The following is a 23,256-nucleotide window of genomic DNA, read 5'->3' on the forward strand; positions in this document are numbered from 1 at the left end:
GTTATTTTATTAATCGCATCGACAGTACGGTCTTACATGAATCGCACAGTCAAAACAGTGCTTCCTGATCTATTTCAGATTTTCAGAAAATAGCATTTATTTCTATGTATTTTCAAGTGCAATGGCGTAGAACGACCTGACAAATAAAAGTAGTGCAAATACTAAAGAAGTCGTAAGATGAATAGCGAAAATCGAAAAAATGTTAAACTCGAGAAAAGTGAAAATAAATCACACTTAAGAAATACACTTTCTAAATTCGATTATTAGATAATGTACAAGTTTTTAAATAGTGTTTATATTGTATAGCATGTAAATTGATAATTTGACAATGTAAAATAAGAATTACATATTTGGTTCACTTTCATGTTAGCACGTTGATACACAATTGTTGTATCAATTTCTTTTATAAATTTTCATGTTACTAATCATTTTGGAAAACCTACCGATCAATATCTTTTAATATTCGATATAAGAGATGCAATTAGCTAGAAAGATGATTTTTACCTGTTTTTTTACAAATGCTGATATTGTAATGCAAGATAATTTGTTCATCCATGGAAAATGAATAGGATTTCCTAATGAGCAGGGCTGCTGCTTTGGTCGTGTCTGTATCTTACAAGGAATATGAACAAAGATTAGTTAACAACGGAAAACAATTGATTTGAAAAGAGAAATGATTATGTAAGCAAAACTGAAAACTCTTTATTCTGACTCGTATTGTGCAAGTCGTGCTTACATTAAGGTATTAAGGTATTTAGGCTGTTTGTATTGGTATCACAAAATAATGTGCGTCTATAGGACACAGGTTCTCCCGCATCCTGTCACTGTACATGATTTCATGATTCTAGGTAATATATATTTCTAAGATATACGCAACACAAACCGGCTTATGAGCACTTTATGTGTAATTTTCAAGGACCAAAACTATGGTCTAGCTGAGTGAAATCCTACACAGAACACAATTTGCATAACTTCATATGCTATATAACAATCATCTAATGTTTTTTTTTTTACTTTTAGGCAAGCTGACTAAATACATCTCCAATTAACGCTACGCACATTAGATCTGAAGACATGCTACTGATAGCCTCGTTCTGACGACCCTTCCGCTAGCCAATCAGAGCCTCACTTACAACATTTTGTATATGAAAATAGAAAGTTAAAAATCTATATTTAGCCTGAGTTTTTCATATGTACAATTCTTGTGACGACCATATCGCGACTACGCCCTCGTGTTTTGAGAGAAATCATATGTCAATACTTGGTCGCGTATGGTATCAGACAGCCGGTTAGCAGAATAGCAATATCTAGTACTGAACTCTAAACTATAGTAACTTTAAATATATAAACAAATAGATACGATAGTTTCGCGCTCAGCCCTCCATATGTTTTCTTTCTGGATGTAGAAAAGGAACAAAAATACTGTATATGTTTTCAGTGATATTCCAAAGTAAGAAATTAAATATATACCATATATAAAAATATTTAACTGGAATAAAAATTTTGATGCTGACAATATACAAAGCGCAAAAGACACATGCACATTTCTATAAATGTACATAATGAGTTTTTTAGATTTAATAAAATTTGTACATATTATTTCACATCTTCAAAATATTTTGTCCACCCAGTTTTGAATTTATCGTCAAAATCATTTAGATAGAGTGTACAGTATTTTCCATTTTATATAGAAAATAGAAGGGAAATATGAGGAAATGATGACATTATAAATCGTCGCATAGGTTAATCAAAATTAAAGATAAACTTTGTTTTATAATATAATAGCGTGAGATGAATTAAATGTTGAGCATGGATATTTTTTTTTGCACCTAAGGATTCATAGATTTAGTATTTTTGTTAAATGTGTAAAATGTGTACCTGTCCTTATTTCTATTTAGAAAATCTGAACTCTATCGATTATTGGCCGGTGGAATAGCTCCACAAAATATATTTTAACTAAATACTGTGTTTTTTTAATATTAAACATTCAAAACCGGTTGGAAAACTGAAGAAGCTCTAATCCTGTTGTAAGGGCCCGTTTTAGCTAATGTCTTGTTGGTATATTAATATACTTGTTGCAATTTAAACCCTTTTTAAGTCCTTCAAGTTCTGCACATTGAAAATAAATGTCAGGGTTGTTTTTACTTCTAATCTAAGGAATCCTTGATTGTTAATACTTGCTGATGTTTAATATCTCACCCTTTGATTGTTAGATGCTCTCCGTATTCTCCCTTTTCTTTATATTTTCAGGTACATCTTATGTGTTCAAGTTCAACATACCCCTTCCTTGTCTTCAGTCGTCATAGCTTCACATGGAATATACTGGTAATTTATGGAGGAAAATTGACAATATTCACATGTTTATTTATAGACACGGCAGTGTGTGTTTTCCAGAACTGTGAAAAGTGTGTATGTGTCATATATAAACGTTTAAAGTAATCACTTATTATGTATATTGTTTTTTGGTTGCGGGTTTGTCCGCTACAAAAGTTAAAGTGTATTTCTGACAATCATAGCATCTTTATTTTATTCCAAATCACATCCAAACGATGTTCATGAGCTATACAAAATAGTCACATTCGTGAACAATGCGGATGAATTATCAATGAACAGGCAGTTCTTATTCAACCTGTATCCACTCACATTGACCATTTAGATTATATAAGATTTATCAATGATAAGGTATTCCAGCCCATGGTTACATCACAAGCTAGGTCAGGCCAAGTTCATCTTAGATATGAAGCACATTAAATTAGTATTTGTTTCTCATTCATGTATATTCATATACTGGCATTTAAACAGAAAATAAATCTAACAAAAACTCGCAACCCTTAGACATTTTAAGGCTTTGATTTATATACCTGATCTCCGCGTTGAATTCTTATCCCAGGTTCGGCGGTTAGGTCAGCCTCAACCAGTATATCTTAACGATGTGTAATAAGAATTTTGTTTGTTTCAAGTATACTGTATTAGAAAAAAAAAACAAGGAAGAATATCCAACAGGGAAAGCCACGTTCAAAAAACGCTGCCTCCCCAAAGACACACACGAACAACCCCCGCACACCACACACAAAAATGAACACAAAAGGACAAAACAAACAAATACAGGAACACAATGGAGCACCGCCTTGGAACGGTCAGTGGCAAAACCACCACTGGGGAGTTTAAACCGGTTTATGGTGCACCTAACCTCACTCGTACCCCCACCATGTTCCAAAGTCACAAGACAGTGTAAATAAAAGTAATCCCCGCCAGGTGAAACCCTAACATACGTAAAGGCAACAGAAGGTATGTAACGTAAAACACAAAGAAGCCCTTGTAGATATAATATAAAAATGCAGTCCTTAAGAACCTAAAACGCATGTACTCAATGCCTTTGCAGAAGGCAGAGCAACAAGAGAAACACCCTTAAGGGCCCGACGGAACAGGCCAGAAGACGGAAATCAACACCTCTCACGCCCCCTAGCACCGACTTAAGCGGAACTCTATTACACATATGTTGAATGGACTCCATGATCCCAACATTAGGCCTCAACATCTGCATTTTAACCATATTCTTTATATAATGTGTATTTGTATAATGACATAAAAACATTTGGTAACATCTACAAAATATTGGTAACTTTTTTTTACAGAGAGCACGTTTTAGTGCTAGACACATGTGTAAATCAATTGTTAAGTTTTGTATCTATTCAGTTATTCAAAAAACTACAATTTAATTGATTCTTTTAACTGTAGATTAACAGAAATTATGTTCTAGAGATAAGTATGTTTGAACTCTATGTTATTCACCTAGAGAAAAGAAACGTATTGAATTAAGGCATACTTTCACTGAGAACTTGCCGTTTAATTTGCATCTTTTGGTCCAATTGAATAATACTCTAGACTTGGAATTAAAGAAAAGAAACAATCTGAGTATATAATTTTTTTATGTATTTCAAAGCATATAGAAAAAAGCTAGAAGAGACAAAATGTTGTATGTATGTTGATTAAATGTAAGAAACCAGAATGGTAGAATTTATGTTTGTATAATATTAAAACTACTGAGTATGTTGTCCTAGTTCATTAAAAGAGCTAGACATCGTGAATTAGCTCTCATTTTCTACAGCTTATTGGTCATTGTACGTAAATAGATAATATTGGGAGCTTACAAGGATTTTTATATTCTTTTATAGATCTTTGAGTGACCCCGCAGGCTGAGTCATGAGGTTGAAGAAACATAATGAACTTTTATCAGCAAGGCCATGATCACTATACAATACAGGCCGAATGAGTACCATCCTTTCAGAAATACGAATTCACCTTTTCATAACACAAAGAGATTCTACTATTCAAACCATAACAATATGAATAGTGATAACTTGATTAAAGATATATGGGACAGTTTTCTATGTATATAGGCAAAGATTTTCCTTGTACTGTTTTTAACTGGAGGTCTCTGAGCTATAGATGAATGTTTCGTATCATATTTTCCCATTTCACAGTATCATTGTCGAACGCTATCCAATACCAAATCTTTTACAAAGTTTCATCAAGAAATATTCAGTTTTTGAGATATGGATAGTTTACCAAGGCCGCCCCGTAGCTGTCGAGTAACCTTCTCAGATTCAGATCCTGTCATCATTTTACTGCATTGCTTTTTTGCGAATGTTTATCTGCATTGGATTTTGCCTGGAAGCTGAAATATGATTCATTACGTAAGAAATGAAAATAGTCTATTAATTTTAATCCAGAAGTAGTAATTAGCCTTTGGGATCCAAAAGTAAGATAAAAATGGGCACACAGGTGTGTTCTGTCAAAAAAAAAATAGGCCAAAATTAAAAATATTACTAAAATTTCACGGATTTTCTCTGCATACAAACGTCTTATTACATCATTTCAATACATTTATGACCACTTACATTTCCTGTGCTCGCTTCCGACAAAAATCATGTTTAGCTCCAATATAGGTCAGGGAACACCAAACTACGTTACTTCTACCAAAATATCAGACGCAAAACATGAATATTTATACTTTATGTAAGTAACTTCCATATGAATGAGAAGAACTGTTCACGTAGTTGGCATAGCGAAAAAAAATCGTTTAATAAAACTTTTTTAATACAAATTAAATGTAGCACATTTTGTCTAAATCTAATTCTATAATAAAATACTGTAAATGCATTGAAAGTCAGAATTTTGGAAAACAATCACTTCTTGGGTTTGTTCACATGACTTAACAATCAGAACAGACAAACACTACCTTATTCCCTGGGATAAGCTGGCCGTATTCCCAGTAAGTTCCGTGTACTGTTTTGAATTGATGTCTATGGTTATTTTACTGATTAAATATGTTATCAATAAAACAAAATAAACTATCTGCCTGTAATTCTGCGGCATAAGAAATGCGTTTTAATACAAAAAAAAAAAAAAAAAAAAAAATAGAGACGGTCGAATTGCTTTTAAAGCCAGAATTTTTATTCCGATTCTTCTGACTTGGCATCATCCATTTTATCCAACATATGATCCAGGAAATCTTCCGCGAAGTACAAAACTTGGCGCAGTGCCAACAAAGCTAGGATGCTAATGTTGTCATCGAGGTCATGCTCGTTCTCGTAGTTCTTCACCGGAAGCACATTCGCACGCGGCAGTCCGAGAAGTTGCGAGGCCTTTTCTACATGTTGCTCAACCTCGGGGCTTTTGAAGACCAACGACACGTCTCTCTGGACATCTTTGCAGAGTTTATCTACCTTTGTGAGGAGTATAGTTTGTGGAATACCTGAAACGAAAATAAGGAGGGGAAATTAAGATAAATATCACACAATCCAAATTTAATGATTCATTGATAATAAGTATGATCGTCTTGAAATGTATGACTGGTGGCCTTTTTAACCAGACAGTCATAATGTTGTTTGTATATTACCTACAATCTTATATTACCAAAATGCGATCTTTGTCTTCTGTGGTTTCTATTGATTAACTTATTGCATAGCTTTATTAGTAGTTTTCTTAATTTATAACACCCTTTATAATTTGCAAATTCCAAGCAATTGTCAGGAAGCATTCAGTCGTCTTTAGGATGCACGAGCGTGTTTCTTTTTCTGAGTTCGATCCTCGGGCGGGGTGTATGTTCTCCGTGACTATTTGATAAACGACATTGTGTCTGAAATCATTAGTCCTCAACCTCTGATTCATGTGGGGAAGTTGGCAGTTACGTGCGGAGAACAGGTTTGTACTGGTACAGAATCCAGAAACACTGGTTAGCTTAACTGCCCGCCTTTACATGACTGAAATACTGTTGAAAAACGGCGTTAAACCCAAAACAAACAAAATCCGCCATTTTGAAAAATGTTCCTTCGATTATTGCTTTCTAACAAAAAATTTGCCAAAAATTAATGCTAAATGATTAAAATATGACTAATAATGTACCTTTTGATTAAATAGATTCTGCTTATAGCGAAAACAAAATTTTTCACCCTTATTTTTGGCTGGCATTTGCCTAAAATTGACGTAAGTTTTACCACGGGGTAAGGGTAGGTAATTTCAAATATTTATGAAAGTAGATCAGGTTTGGTTTTGATATTTTCCAGACTGATACATATAATGATAAGCTATAATTGAAATAAACATTTTCAAAATAGCCCTTTAAGTTTTGTAGAAAAATTAAATTAAATCAAAAAGAACAAAAAAAAAAAAAAATATCAAAATTCACCAGTTTTTGACATTTTTTCTTAATAGATCTTTTAGATGTGACCCCAACTTTTTTCTTTCTTTTTTAAAGCAGTTTTGTGTGTCATTAAAGCTGCAAAATATTTTTAGAATCTTACCGTCAGAATTTTTTGTAGATCTAAATACATTGAAAATAAAGTGGGTTGGGTAATCATGTCAACATATAAAAATGAAAGAGATTTGTTAGTGACATTTATGCTTATATAATACTGATATCACCTTGTATTTTCATATTAACCTGTAAAACATGAAATCCCTATAACATTAAATGGGATATTATATCTTTTATTAAGTACCAGCATTTTTTCAATTTTACAAAATTTCAGAAATGCTTAGTGGGTAAGAAAATGCCCTATAAAATTAAAACGAGTTCGGTGACTTGTGTTTTTCCTTCTCTTGTTTGTCTTGGAAACTAATGTTCTTCAAGCTCATAGAGTATGAAAAAAATCTTAACGTTAGAAATTATTCGTTCCTATATCCTTAACAAGGAGCAGAATGTACGATTGACGTTAACTTTATGATATTTCATGGTATAATAGTCATATCGTATTTTACCTTTCTGATTCATCAGGTCTTGAAACCCTTTCATTTTTTCTATGATTTTTGACGACATAACCTCTAGTGTAGTAGCATCCAGAACAAACACAGCACAGTGTATTACATCATTTGCTGAAGGATTTACCTTGAACCCGGGAGTTTTTGGATTGATTACAGTAGTTGGGTTAAACTGAAACATAAAAGTTTAGATACTGAAAACAAGGATAAATATTCAACAGGGAATCCCAAAACTTTAACACAGCACGCAGATTGAACACGATCAACACACACACACACACACACACGCTCGCACAAAGCAAACACACTAGGACAAAACGAACAAATAAAAGAACACAGAGGGGCACGGCAAAAACCACCGTTGGGGAACCTAAATCAGTTCATGGTGCACCTAACCTCACTCTTACCATTACCATGTTCCAAAATCACAGGACAGTGTAAATAGAAATTATTCCCGCCAAGTGAGTCCCTACCATTCGCAATGGCAACAGAAGGCATGATATGTAAAATACAAAAATGCACTTGTAAATCTATATTAAATGCAATCTTTAAGAACCAAAAACGTATGTACGCAATGCCTTTGCAGAAGACAGAGAAAAAAGGGAAACACCATAAAGGGCCCTACGAAAGAGGCCAAAAAAGCTCCGTATGGATATAAGAACTATATATCATTGAGTCCTCTACCTGTTCCGTCAGACACAATCAAAGAGAAAACCTTAGCGTCTCTCCCAAATCGAAATAACTGAAAAATATATATCCAAGAAGATGTTGTCTAGGGTATATATCCTAATCCAAACGAGGGAAACACAATATCTAAATTAAAATCATCACTTATGTCATAAATTTTGGCATGTATAAAATCATCATAAATAAAAAGATGTAAATCTAGAAACAAAGCAGTGGTATCAATTTGTTATTTTGTATTTAACTGGAGTTCCCATGGATAAATAGTATGCATTAATTGAACAAAAACCTGATTATATCATCCAGATATGTGATGTATTATCAAATGCAGTAATAATGCTTGCTTTCGTATCTGGAGAAAGGCTGAACATAAAATCTTTTTCATAGCGATATAAAAACGAATCTGCGACTAGGCGTGCACAATTTGTTCCCAAAGGAATACTAATTTCTTGTCTGAAACCTGCCTTCCAAAACCTGACGTCAATATTGTTCGATAAAAGGAAAAGGCTTTAAAAACTTTGTCTGAGGTCCACATAATTTACTTGCATAGTTTCCGAAGATGTTAATTGTTTAATAATTTATGGTACGAGTTAATACTGATAAAATATTTTAGACTGGTTAATTGTTGGAGATAAATTCTTAGGACATTATTTTCTGAGGAAAACATAACTCAAAATCAGTTTTCTCTACCACGGAAACTCAAAACATCTTTATAACTAAATATTCAATTTTGACAGCAGTGTTTTGTAAAAGAAGTCGGAGCTAGACATCTCAAATGTATTTCCAATAGCTATTACTGGTAAAAAGGACATCTTTCAAAATAATGTAATATGTTTATTATTTTGAACATCAATATTTCTTTAGTCTGTGCACCCATGCAATATGTAAGATTTAAAATACTCTATACACCTGGTAGTAGCTGGGTATGTTACCATCAAGCAGATAGTTACACTCGAGGACATCTAGACCTTGTGACTCCTCCAGACCACGTGTATCACATAACCGGAAGTTCAGTGGTGAGCCCGATTTCACTTTCACCTTGTATGGCGTATACTATAAGTAAATATGATAAGTACAAATCAAACATCACATTATAGTTAAAACTGTTGTAAAGAAAATACCAGTGCATTGATACCTTTTTATACTGTTATCAAACTGTTACAGACATACAGTACCAGACATTTCCCCATGGAATTTCCACATAAATAATATCCCTTTTGGCTGCCTGTTGCGCAAAGCTACTTTTAGTGTAAAGAAATATGGCTACTTTCTCGTTTGAAACATCGTCAAACACCAACGATATACATCTTACGTTGCACTGCATCTGTCAGCCATTTTTCTGTAGTTTCACAGAACAAGAAACGTTTTAAAATTATGTATGCAGCAAGCTTCAGTAATTCTGCTTGGTCACTGGAAAAGCATAGCAGTTTATGTTGTGTATGGTAAGACACAGTTTTAACTGGATTCCGTACCAGTACAAACCTGGGACTAGTAGTTCGAAACTTTAACCGACTGTTAAACTAACCGCTGGTTAAATTTTGATTCAAAACACTAGTCTTGGTGGGAGACACTAGTTTGATTTTATTGGAAAGAATTTTCAAATTTCATAATTCTTAACTCATATATTTGTTTTTCTAAGTCTTCTAAAATGTTGAAAACTAACCCTAAAAGTTTATCAACTGTTAGCTTAATCCCCTGTTAAAGTTTCGAACAACAGGGCCCAGTTCTCAGCAAGTAACAGTCAACATCCCAATGAAATGACAAAGGTGATAAGTAAGTTTTTGAGTCCCGTATACAGATAAATATTTGTGGCCTGATACAGTTGTCAGTAATATGAACTTGTTTTACCATCAATGTTCAAGTAACATGAAGCTACGGTGATATGTGTATAATGTTTTCATATTAGAAATTTATTCGCCAGAGCATTGCCACTATTTTCTTATGAAGTTGTCACAAAAATACTTTACAAGTTAAAAACTGTATTAAATGCAGAACCTCATAATTTTAAACTGTATTCACCCATGTGAGTCCGTATATTTACTTGTATCAGGAGAAAACATTACTAGGGGTAAAAAATAAGTTCTTTAAAGAATGAGCGTATAGATTGTTCTATGATATTAATCATTTCATGAAGCGGTCAATGAAATTGCTGTATAAACGCAACCTAAAACAAGAATCCAGATTAATGGAAGATAAAAATGTTTCTCAACTAATTAAAAGTGCTTTTCTTTCGGCATACGACGTCAGGTTGGCCAACACACATGACATTTGGATACTGTACACACGTAGAAAATGTCTCGATTCAAGTATTATTTTGCCTATATTTTCCTTATTACTTGACTAATTTTCATAAAACAAAGTGCATTAAAGACAGCAAAATGAGTTCTCTCCTCCGCACAATGCATTTTTCATCAGTTTTCAGTACTGTTCTCAAATACTTAGCCCAACTGCTTTTCGTGAATTAACTGTGTAGATAACGTACACACTTTCATTGTTGGGCGAAGTGTTTGAGAAAGGTATTGAGAACTGATTGCAGACATTTTTCGCAGAGAAAAACATTCATTTGCTGTCTTCGACGCTTTTTACCTTATTTAAAACCGTCAAGTAGGAAAATATAAACAAAATGTTGCCTAAATCGGGACATTTTTTTCCGTGTGCACTGTATCCAAAAGTAAACGTGGGTCGGCGTCGGAGCCATAAAATTTTCAAATTAATTATTTCCCCACAGTTTTCAGGCATAAATTTCTCAATCAAATGTATTTTCACCTAAAATAATGCACAATTTCTGAAAAATATCTTTATTTACTCCAATAACAAGGAAAAGCAATATGCAATGCTGTACTGTGAATTAAATCCTTGGCTATTTTTATCGGAAACACATGATCAGTAAGGCGCGTTAAAATTATAAACCTTAAACAAAGTGCTGTAACTTCAATAAGTAGATATTAATATAAAATTCAGGCAACATATCCATATATTGTGATGTTATGACCCATTCCAGAAATCCCATAATCAAAAACTTCGTCTGACCGTAGTAAACTTGATATTGCTCAAAACACCGCTATGAGGTAATCTGTGTCATTTGGGTATCAATAAAAATGTGACCAACTAGGACGCTTCTTACTACTCGCGTTCTTGACACTGAACATAGATGACTGAATTATACATTACACACCGCAGTTTTGTGGTAAGTACCAAGTACATTTACAGCTTTCGCCGGAGGGGATTCATACCACATGAAAAGCTTGTTCGAATTGACAATGCGTTGTTTTAAATGTAGAAAATAAAAATGCTTTGTAATGTAATTCTGAAATTATTCATTATAGTTATACCATTTTGCTATACACTTTCTGTAATCTGTCAAATCAGGGGGTAGGACGTAAATGAGACTTCCGGTGGTTTCAGTGAGAAAATTGTGTATATCGGGTAAATATGGCGGACTTTGTTGATAAATCATCACCAGTAAAATATTTACTTACAGCAGTTGTAAGACTCTGTTCTGCACTTCCACTACATGCTTTCTGTGTGATCCGGCCACGGAATATCGAGTTGATGGTATTATAGAAGCTAGATTTCCCGGCACCAACGGGACCGACTATTAAGATCCGGGCATCTTTCACCTTTAAACCCGGTACTGGTTTAAAGGCCACAATGTCTTCAGTAATTTCGTTCAAAAACTGAAAAAGCAGACATATTTCAAACAACAGTATCAATATTATTGTTTCTGTTTATTTTAGACAACTCTTTCACAACAAAATGATATTTATATTTTCCGGAAGCAAACTGTTAATAACAATTAGTTGTCATTTGTTAAATAATTTGAACAAGAGTCATTTTGAAGAATACGGTTGGTTTTAGCGCAAAAAGGAAAACCATAAAGGCATGATATCTTTATAATATTTAGTCGCGGAGCAGAGAATATCATTAAGCGGCAGTGGCAGTTTCGCATTGTAACCCGGATATGTTTCATGAATAAATATTAAATTGGTTATTTATGATTTTTAGAGAAGTATAAATTCCAACAAACGAGTAATTGTTGTGAAAAATACGAAAGAATTGATTGAATCGATTTGCTTCGCTGTTATGTAGACAGACGAAACGGTCATCAATATATTCAGATTCAGCTCAAATTTGAGAAAAATTAAAAGTCATGAGACATTTTCTCATTACCATTACATTTGTCTACTCATATGCTATGAAAATATACATACATTTCACGTCAGTCATTTGCAGATAAGGCCACACCGAATTGATTAATAGTTCTTCGGAAAATTTTCAAAAAAAAAAAAAAATGGAGTGAGCGAGAGAGCGAGCGAAATTTATTTTTTCTCAATTTTGATTTTTTTTTGCGGGTAGATTTTACATGGAGCGAGCGGGTTTTTCCCCCAGCTTGGACCCTAGAGGAGGCGGTTATGATTATACATGAAGTTAACATTTCTTTAAGAATAACACAGAAATCAAACATTTACAGTGTGACTAACACAGCAGATAGCTTTTCTATATGTTTTAAAGACTACATGAATGATTTTGCAAAAATAATCTTGCCAAAACTCACTGAATGACTTTGTTTTTATTTTGTATTTATAATTAATAAAGGATGAGTGTCTTATTTTTAATTTTGATTGATCTGAAGGCATGCCAATTTAATGGCAGAGGATGGGGACTATTTAAGACAAAACGGGCACCCGAGTGGGAAAACATATGTATCTTCTTGATGGCTCCGACACATGAGCAACTTTGTGCCCCTAGTGAAACCCCAAACGGTAGAGGTGATGCGAAAGTAATAAATCACTTGACCAATGAGACCAAACGCAGTTGGGCACAAAAATGCTTCGACATTGCTCGAATCCCACTGGAATAATTTCTTAACAGATCAGGCTAGCTTAAGTGTTTGTGGTAGAGGTTCATTTCAGTCAAAAATGATAATAGATGAACAAAGAATGATCCCAATAAGGCCACTCTTTAAAGTACGTATTATTTTTTGTGCTTTGATAGACCCAGAAATTTTGGGTTGGGAAGGTCTGTTTTTTTCAGTTTTTTTTTTCTTTCAATCAATTCAAAGCCAATTAATATACAAACAGGAAAAATTGGGGTTACAATAGGACAGAAATTATTTTTATATCTGCACTACTTATTTGAAAAGCTAAACATTTTTTTGCATATATGCATTTTGATAGAATATCTGACTGTCGTACTAAAGAAGTAACGTTTAAAAAGATTTGGGACCGAGACAATGTGATGGATCCGTCAGGATCTGTGAACAAACCTTTTTTTAAGATAGCACTCGGCTTTGGCTCTAGATCTATGTGACAGGAAAGGCCGTACCGGCGACAGTAACCATCAGAACAAATCAACACCCTTTACAATATTTACAAATTTATTTACATAAGATGATTATTAACAATGCATAGATGATATAAAAAAAAAAGTGATTATAAGAAAGAAAAAAAAAGCAAAGTTCAATATCTCCGGATACAAAAGATCTTACAGTTCCATTCTAAAGTGACGTGTCACAGTTCTTTAATTTAATTGCGAACTTTAAGTAGCACAAACAATATCAAAACGTATCTTGAAATAAAGTCCCTTTAAACCGTGAATACAGTGATTCCGTATTGGCTCCCTATGGTGGTAGGTGATTGCATCCCTGAGCTGACTTCAGAGGATAACAAAAATCAGCGTCTTTGCGGTTTACGGCACAACCATGGGACGAAAGCTCTGCGCTGGAAAAATCACATCCAGGCGAGTGAAGACAAGTGAACCTCGGGCATTGTACTTCCGGGTTATGACATCACCAGGTAAAATCGTCTGGCGGAAGAAGCTAAAATATATAACATATGGTAAGCACCATAGCAAAACAAATAAGTCAGGGCATATAACTGCTCCTTTGGGTACACCATACCTCCGTAGGCTCCCATAAATAATACGTGCTACTTATACAAAACGTATGTGCTACTAAGTTCAGACGTCACATGATTAAAATACGTCACTAATTACTTCCATTATTACAAAAATTACTTACTTAAAAGACTAAAGTTAAAGTATGAAAAAGATATGAAAAGTATATGATGAAACATTATAGATATGGACATGATAAACTGCAGCTATTATTTACAACTACAAATTAACAAAATTCAATATAAATCAAACGTTATATCATAGTTGGTATCGATATAATATCTAATGCCATACACTACAACGGACATTAATTAGATGTGCTATAGACTGGCACACAATTACAAATTACAATAATATATTACATACATGGTACTAGACTTGCCATATAGATTTATACATAACAATACAATGCAGTAATGGCGTTCCATAATTAACAAAAATGTTTGACATAAGTTTTTGAAACAGTGCTTTACAATTATCACGATACAAATTTCAGTATAAATCTTACATCTTATATAAACGAAACGTTTAGACTCCTCTTTCGAAATAATTTACAAAAGTCTGAAAAATTTAATAAATTATCCTAACATACCGAGACTAGCTAAAAATCATAAGCCGAAAAGTAAATGTTACAGAATTCTGTAGAATGAACAAAAATTTACCAAATAAAAATCGTAATGCAAAAATCATACAAAAATCTAACAAATACATTTCTTACCTCGATCGAGCATAAATTTCTAGCAAGAAAAATTAATCAGACATAGATTCGTCTATAATGTCGGAAGGTGGTGTGCGCAAGGCATATCTAGTCCAGTCTATTTAAAGGGTAATGTCCCGCCAAATACTAAATTTCATGGGATTCACGGCCTATGCGTAAACTCTTGACTATTTGTATTTCCACGGGATTAACGATATAGCCGAGGAATCTAACTACTTTGGCGCGGATTGAAATTGACAATTTGAGGCCCATTATAGTGGTTTTGGGGATAAAAACATAAATTACTGAAGTTTATAAAATATCAACTTTCTTATTACTGAACCGAATTTAATGAAATTTACATGGAAGGTTAAGTTATGAAATACAGAAAAACATGGGAGGTATTTCATGCGTGAAATCTAACATTTACCTCAATAACTCAAAAATTTACAAAAAGATGATGCAATACCTGTATTTACACTACAGATAAAATAAGGCCCGTATGTCAATTTGTGACAATCTAACAGATTGAACTTAACAACTGATAACAAATGGTTTGAAAACTTTATCTGAACAATATTTCTATGTTTAATCCAAATATTTTAATAGCATCCCCGTGCATGTCTTACAAGTCGGGCTTTGTTCTTTTCACTGTATTGAACAATCGTAGAACGTGCCTACTTCATCACCTACCGGCACATCAAAGGCCATGTGTGGCACTAGCACAGATACTCCAGATTTAAAACAAATGATGAACAACACCATAATTCCCGACTTTTTGAGTTTGGGTCACAAGTTACATGTATTACGGAGGCATGAATTCCGATCAATAGGCCTAACTAAACTAAAGGAACCAGCATGGGAGCCATCTGGTCTAGTCGCGTAATGGCTGCCAGGTATTTGAACACTAATTTTTCACTTGGCATGGCAACAGAGGTCTAAATTGAGGCTAGTTTTTGTTTAAATTTCATTGTGGATGTATTGTTGACATTTTGGTAGGAAAAATGGGAGAGCAGGTTGTATTTGGTGAAGTCAAGCTCAATTTTAGTATGAGTAGTACTTCCAGGTCACAGCAGTGTGATTTTGATGTCAGTTTACAGTAAGTAAATGTGACCAGAGAAATCTCTCTTAGAAGATATATGACCCCTACTTTTCTCTTCATTTTATATCAGTTTTATCATAACTCTAAAAATGAGGTAAGGATTTGTTCTCTGAAATGGGTCTAGCTATGTTTGGTAGCTCTTTGAAAAAGGTCAGTTTTATATAGAATATATAAGGAAAACTATTTAGGCTGTTGTGACCTATAAGAAAATGTGGGCAAAAATTAAGATTTGTCCAGATATTGATATAAATGAACTAGTTTGGTCAGATTTTGGTTAAAAATGAGCATTTCATTGAAATTTTGCGGCAAAAATTGATAAAAACCCCAAAAATCACATTTTCACTGTTTTGGGGGTATTTTTTTAAAAAAATGCAAATTTGCACTCTAAATTATGCCCATATATACCTTTCAGAGGGGACATTTGATATATTTCAAAGTGTTAATGTGTAATTTGCTTGCAAATTATGGTGAAAATTTATGAAATAGGGCAAAAACCAGCTCTGACTAGAAGAACTGGTTAAAAATTATGTCGCGACATCAGTTTTGAAGGAAAATTGGCGCAGGGACCCGCGTTACTGAAAATGCCATAAAACCTGGAAAACTGATTTAATGAAGATGAAACTTGGTATTTTTCATGCAGATGTGTTACTGGTACTATACAAATGAAATTGAGACTATTACAGAAAAACAGTTTTTCTTATAGGCCTAACTAAACTAAAGGAACCAGCATGGGAGCCATCTGGTCTAGTCGCGTAATGGCTGCCAGGTATTTGAACACTAATTTTTCACTTGGCATGGCAACAGAGGTCTAAACTGAGGCTAGTTTTTGTTTAAATTTCATTGTGGATGTATTGTTGACATTTTGGTAGGAAAAATGGGAGAGCAGGTTGTATTTGGTGAAGTCAAGCTCAATTTTAGTATGAGTAGTACTTCCAGGTCACAGCAGTGTGATTTTGATGTCAGTTTACAGTAAGTAAATGTGACCAGAGAAATCTCTCTTAGAAGATACATGACCCCTACTTTTCTCTTCATTTTATATCAGTTTTATCATAACTCTTTAAAATGAGGTAAGGATTTGTTCTCTGAAATGGGTCTAGCTATGTTTGGTAGCTCTTTGAAAAAGGTCAGTTTTATATAGAATATATAAGGAAAACTATTTAGGCTGTTGTGACCTCAATATCACTTTGACCCATTAAAACAGCGATAACACCTGTTTTGCCGTTATCATTCCGGATCGCGTTATCAGAAAAAAATATCGGAGATTTTTATGTACGTGCGGGCGGGTGATTTTTTTTCTTCTTCTCGGGAATGAAATTATTGATGCGGTAGTTCCGATGAACGACAAATCAATTTGGTATGGCCTAATGTGGAACATGTTTCGCTGAGTTTGCAATTTAGGCCATATTTGTCTAAAAGTTAAGTGTTCTGAAACCGATATTTCACTCGTTTGTGTAATAAAAAACAGAACAAAAGGAAATGAAAGATTGAAAATGTCATACGATGAAGTGCTAAGTATATGTAAGAAATTTGCTTCACTTTTTGGTGATATATCTCAAAATTATATTTTTATGAATGCTTTCTCACTGGTAGCACGGCAAATACTAGTATGGCATTTTCGAATTGACTGTCCCCTTTCACCATAAACCTTGATTATGCTCAAAACGTACCCGAACAGTAAAGTCAAAATGTACCAAAAAGACCGAAATTCACGCACTTAAAATATCAAATGTACCTAGTATGTCCCCATAAAAGCTAGTAGGTAAATTAGGGATGAAAACAGAGCCAAAATCACAATCCTGAAAATAACCAAGGGATTTTCAAGTTGGGTGGGCTGGGGTTGTGAGGGGGCGTAGGTCCCAGTTTGGGAGTAGGGCCAGGGGGATATAGCCTCCGGCAAAAACGTAATTTAAGCCTTGCAATACCTTCTACATGAGATCTCAAGATATATGCCAACTATAATTTTCTTGAAGTTCTACACCCTAAAGACTTAAAATCTCACAACAGCCCAATTCAGTTTTTGTTATTTTTTTTATTTCTTGAAGATTTCCAAAATAAGATTTTGTGTATATAGCCTAGTTCAATGTTTATTTTGAATTGATAATCAGATATGAAACAAACAAGTGGCGTATCAATTTTAACATACGTTACATTGAGATATCCTAATTAGTTTCCACATACACTACAAAATTTGTCACAGTAAAAGTTTTTAAAGACCTGCTCCAGTCCTACCTTTTTACCTTAAATTGTCACTGAAAAAGTATGAAAAATCCAGACTATGAACAGTGCCGCCTGTCAAAATAGAGTCTATCTGATATAAAATTCTATATAAAATACCTGTAGTTTTGCGTGCTAAAGTGTGGCGCGTGGCCGTTAACTTAACTGTTACCTATTATAATCATGGGCTGCATACACTAAATAGAATTTGAATAGCCGCGGAGCAGGGCTTTAAATTAAGGCAATCATTTTAATTGCTTCATTTCTCCGGAACCGCCAAAACGTGTACGGCGTGGAGGTTTGTCTATGGACGGTAGTGGAAACGCAAGCAACAGTCCACGTCCTCTAGCCCCGCATTGGGCAGAACTCAACATTTACACATGTTATATGTACCATACTATAATTTAAGAAACGTCCGCAGATGTATTCTTACGGCGTTACACTTGAAACGTTCAGTGATGCAAGAGTGCAATTCCATGATAAGCGGCGTATGGTCCCCAGTTAAAATAATAGAAATTCATTTTTTCATTCAGAGTTTTGTAAATTATTTATTTCAAAGGAAGAATCTGAAATATTTCTTTAGTATAATTTGTACAATTTATATTGAAAACTGGGTAACATGATTATTAGAACATTATCTTTGTCATTAATCGTATATGTCAATATTTTCGTCGTAAATTATGGAACGTCGGCACTGCATTGCATTGTAATGTATAAACGTATATGTTGGCAAGTATAGTACCGTGTATTTAATATGTAATTGTAATTTGAAATTACTGTGTGACAGTCTGATGCATATCTACACAATGTCCGTTTTGTTGTATGGTAGTTGATATTACATTCATACCAGCTATTGCCTAACATTTAATTTGCATTGCATTGTGGTAATTTGTGGTTGTAAATAATAGCTGCAGTTTATCATTTCCTTATTTTTAATTTTTCATCATAATCTATTTATGTCTTTTCCATACTTTAACTTTAGACCTATAAGTAATTAATTTGAGAAATAAGAAGTAATAAGTGACGTATTGTATTCACGTGACGTATGAACTTAGTAGTACGTATATTTTGTATCAGTAGCACGTATTATTTAGGGGAGCCTACGGATGTATGGTGTACCCAAAGGAGCAGTTTTATGCCCTTATTTTGTTTTGCTATGGTGCTTACCATATGTTATATATTTTAGCTTTTTCCACCAGACGACTTTTTACCTGGTAATGATGTCACGACCGGAAGTTCAATACTCGAGGTTCGCTTTAGTGTACTCGCCTGGACGTGATTTCCAAGCGGAGAGAATTTTCGTCCCATGGTTGTGCCTTAACCGCCAAGACGCTGATATTTGTAGACAACTGAGACGGCTCAGGGATACAAACACCTACCAACGTTGGAAATGGGAGCCAAAAAGGAGTCAACGTTTTCACGGTTTAGCGGGACATTATTTTAAGATTAGTTCTTCGTGCTACTTTTAAGTTTAAAGTAAAAGGAAACACCTGTGATACGTCAAGATAGAAATGAACTGTAATTTATAGGACTGCACATCTTCTAGAAAACAGATATTGAGCTCAGATATTTTTAGTTTTCTTTTCATTCTTTTCTTCTAATAAGATTTTTTTTCATTTATTGTAAATAATAATTTTCTGTAAATAAACTTGTAAATATTGTAATGAGTGTTAAGTTCTTGTTCTGGTAGTTGCTGTCCCCGGTTCGTCCATTCTGTCACAGGTACCATCAGATGAAGTTTGAGTGTTGAATCTGATATTAATACTAGTATACTTTGTGGCTGAGAGCCTGAAACAAGAGGGCCATGATGGCCGTCCTATATCGCTCACCTGGTTAAATGGTTGCTATGAAGATTTGCATTTAAGCTTGACCCCGGGGTCATGATTTGAACAAACTTGGTAGAAATCCACTAGGCAATGCTACACACCAATTAGCTAAGCTCTAGGCCTTCTAGTTTATTTCTAGACATTTTTTGGAAGATTTTCCTATGTACATTCAAGTAACCCCTGGGGCGGGGCCAATTTGATGCCGGGGGTCATGATTTGAACAAATTTTGTAGAGGTCCTCTAGGCAATGTTACATGTTAAATATCTAAGCTCTAGGCCTTCTGGTTTATTTTAAGATTTTTTTTGAAGATTTTCCGATGTACAATTAAGTTACCATTGTGGCGGGGTCAATTTTACCTCGGGGATCATGATTTGAGCAAATTTTGTAGAAGTCTACTAGGCACTGTTACAAATCAAATATCTAAGATCTAAACCTTCTGGTTTATTTTTAGCAAATTTATGAAGATTTCCCTATGTACAATCAAGTAAACCCTAGGGCTGGGTCAATTTGACCCTGGGGGGTTCAAGATTTGAATAAATTTTGTAGAGGTCCACTAGGCAATGTTACATGTCAAATATCTAAGCTCTAGGCCTTCTGGTTTATTTTTAGAAAATTCTGAAGATTTTTCTATGTACAATCAAGTAACTCCATGGGGCGGGGTCAATTTGACCCCAGGGGTCAGGATTTGAACAAATTTTGTAGAAGTTTACTAGGCAATGCTACATGTCAAATATCTAAGCTCTAGGCCTTCTAGTTTATTTTTTTTTTAATTTGAAGATTTTCCTATGTAAAATCAAGTGACCCCTGGGGCGAGGCCAATTTTAACCCCGAGGGTCATGGTTTGAACAAATTTTGTAGAGGTCTACTAGGCAATGCTACTTGTTAAATATCTAATCTCTAGGCCTTCTGGTTTATTTTTAGAAATGTTTTGAAGATCTTCCTATGTAAAATCAAGTGACCTCTGGGGTCAATTTTGATCCCGGGGGTCATGATTTGAACAAATTTTGTAGAGGTCCACTAGGCAATGCTACATGTCAAATATCTAAGCTCTAGGGCTTCTGGTTTATTTATTTATTTTCTTTTGAAGATTTTCCTATAGAAATTTATGTAAAATCAAGTGACCCCTGGGGCGGGGTCAATTTTGACCCCGGGGTCATCATTTGAACAACTTTAGTAGAGGTCCACTAGGCAATGCTACATGTCAAATATCTAAGCTCTATGGCTTCTGGTTTTTGAGAAGAAGATTTTTTAAGATTTTCCTATGTAAAATCATATGACCCCGTGGTCATGATTTGAACAAACTTGGTAGAGGTCTATCAGGGAATGTTTCACACCAAATATTTAAGCTCTAGGGCTTCTGGTTTTTGAGAAGAAGATTTTTAAATTTTTCCTTTCGGTTGCCATGGCAACCAGAGTTCTGCATGGAATTCAATTCTTTGAACAATTTTTATAGAGCTTCACCCAAGGAACATTCCTGTGAAGTTTGGATGAAATAGGCCTAGCGGTTTATGAGGAGATGTCGTTTAAAGTAAAAGTTTACGGACGAACGCCGGACGCCGGACGGTGAGTGATCACAATAGCTCACCCTGAGCCTTTGGCTTAGATGAGCTAAAATACCAGAAATTTATCCGGGTCTCTGTGACCTTGACCTTTGAGTCCAAAAATCAATTTGGATATTTTCCTAGTGGTATTATATTCCATGAGTAAGTGCCTAAAAACCATTTTCAGTCTCCAGGATACTGTGACATTGACCTTTGATCTATTGACTCTATTGAGATATTCTCCTCAAATGGTTCTTGGTCAACCCGTAAAGTTTGAAAGATGTATTTAGTATACCATGTGACTTAGAGCCCGGTAACGGAAAATGCGAGCAATTATGTCAAGTCTCCGTGACCTTGACCTGAACTTATGTCACTAAGAAATTTGGTATTATTTAATCACTGTATGGAGTTTGAAAGCCGTAGCCGTCATATTTTATGGCTTGGAGTCTGTAACTTATTTTCAGACTCTGGGTAGCTTTGACATTGACCTTCGACCATTTGAACCCCAAACAATAGGAATCCTCCTCTAGTGCTGTAAGGTCACTCTGTAAAGTTTAAAAGTTGTAGTTAATACAGTTCTTGACTAAGAGCCCGGAAACGAAAACAAAATTCAATACTTTAAGTCAAGTCCTTTTGACCTTGACCTTTAAACAACTGAATCCCAAAATCAAGGGATTTATCTCTAGAGGTACTTAATCATTGTTTGAAAGCCGTACGGTAATTACTTTACTTAATGACTTACAATCTGGAGACCGGGTTACTGTAACATTGACCTTTGACTTTTTATCCCAAAACAAAAGAATCATCCTCACAATTATCGCGTAAGATACTTTTTTTGTCTTGAGTAAGTTAATATGTTGGACATTGCCATTCCATTACTAAATTGACTTCGTGTAACTTTCTCAGAGAAATGTGTGGACAAATCATTTAGCTACAATGCGGTTATAGATTAAAGTCTTAAGACCAGTTTAGTCATATGATTTTTGATACAATTATCGCGTAAGATACTTTTTTGTCTTGAGTAATTACATAAGGGACAAATGGCAAGCAAAATCAAGTTTTAAACGCAAAATTTACATGTGTACATTCTAACCAATATTTGGTTATTAAGTTAAAATTTTTCGATGACTTTGTATATTACAGGGTTGGTTCAACTCTGTAAGAACTGTTTGGTCGGATAGTCCACAAGTGTATATTAGTATTAGGTCAAAACGTATACTAAATTACATTATATTTCTACAAATTTTAGACGTAAACATAATAACAGGTAGTCTGCGAAATGTTATTAAAATCCTTTCTTTACAAAAGGCGTTGATGTCAGGTATTGATATATTGAGACAAGAGTAGTTTCATTTAAATTTTTATATTTTATGCGTTCTTTGTGGTATGTTTAGGACATGCAATTATTTTTTTAAGATTGAATTATCCCGAGCGCACGACATCCTATCTTGAGCGATTAACATCTTATCTCGTGCGCCCGACATTTTATCTTGAGCGATTAACATCTTATCCCGAGCGATTAACAAGTTATCTTGAGCGATTAACATCTTATCTCGTACGCACGACATCTTATCTTGAGCGATCAACATATTATCTCAAGCGATCAACATCCTATCTCGAGCAGTCAACATATTATCTTGAGCGTCAACATCTTACTTTGAGCGATCAATATCTTATCTTGAGAGATCAACATCTTATCTCGAGCGATCAATATATTATCTTGAGCGATCAACATCTTATCTTGAGTGATCAACATCTTATCTCGAGCGATCAACATTTATTATGAGCAATCAACATCTTATCTCGAGCGATCAACATCTTATCTCGAGCGATCAACATCTTATCTTGAGTGATCAACATCTTATCTCGAGCGATCAACATATTATCTTGAGTGACCAACATATAATCTTGAGCGATCAATCATATCATCTTGAGCGATCAACATCTTATTTCGAGCGATCAACATATTATCTTGAGCAATCAATATTTTATCTCGAGCGATCAACATCTTATCTCGAGCGATCAACATATTA

General features: G+C 34.4%; 1 protein-coding gene across 3 annotated transcripts in view; it reads right to left on the reverse strand.

The window, feature by feature from the left end:
* Positions 1-3,921: 3,921 nt before the first annotated feature.
* LOC123526313 (interferon-induced protein 44-like) overlaps positions 3,922-23,256 on the reverse strand; it is a 31,297-nt gene continuing 11,962 nt past the window's right edge. For 2 of the 3 annotated variants that reach the window (XM_045305409.2, XM_053520768.1), the window contains exons 4-7: positions 11,427-11,624; positions 8,857-9,000; positions 7,264-7,435; positions 3,922-5,758 (exon numbers count right to left, since the gene is read on the reverse strand). In XM_045305409.2, coding sequence (XP_045161344.2) covers positions 5,457-5,758; positions 7,264-7,435; positions 8,857-9,000; positions 11,427-11,624 — 816 coding nt within the window. In that variant the 3' untranslated portion in view covers positions 3,922-5,456. The remainder of the gene's footprint in view (positions 5,759-7,263; positions 7,436-8,856; positions 9,001-11,426; positions 11,625-23,256) is intronic. The other variant, XR_008366639.1, reaches the window with a different exon arrangement.

This window comes from Mercenaria mercenaria, chromosome 1, assembly GCF_021730395.1.
Source record: "Mercenaria mercenaria strain notata chromosome 1, MADL_Memer_1, whole genome shotgun sequence".
Classification (NCBI taxonomy): domain Eukaryota; kingdom Metazoa; phylum Mollusca; class Bivalvia; order Venerida; family Veneridae; genus Mercenaria; species Mercenaria mercenaria.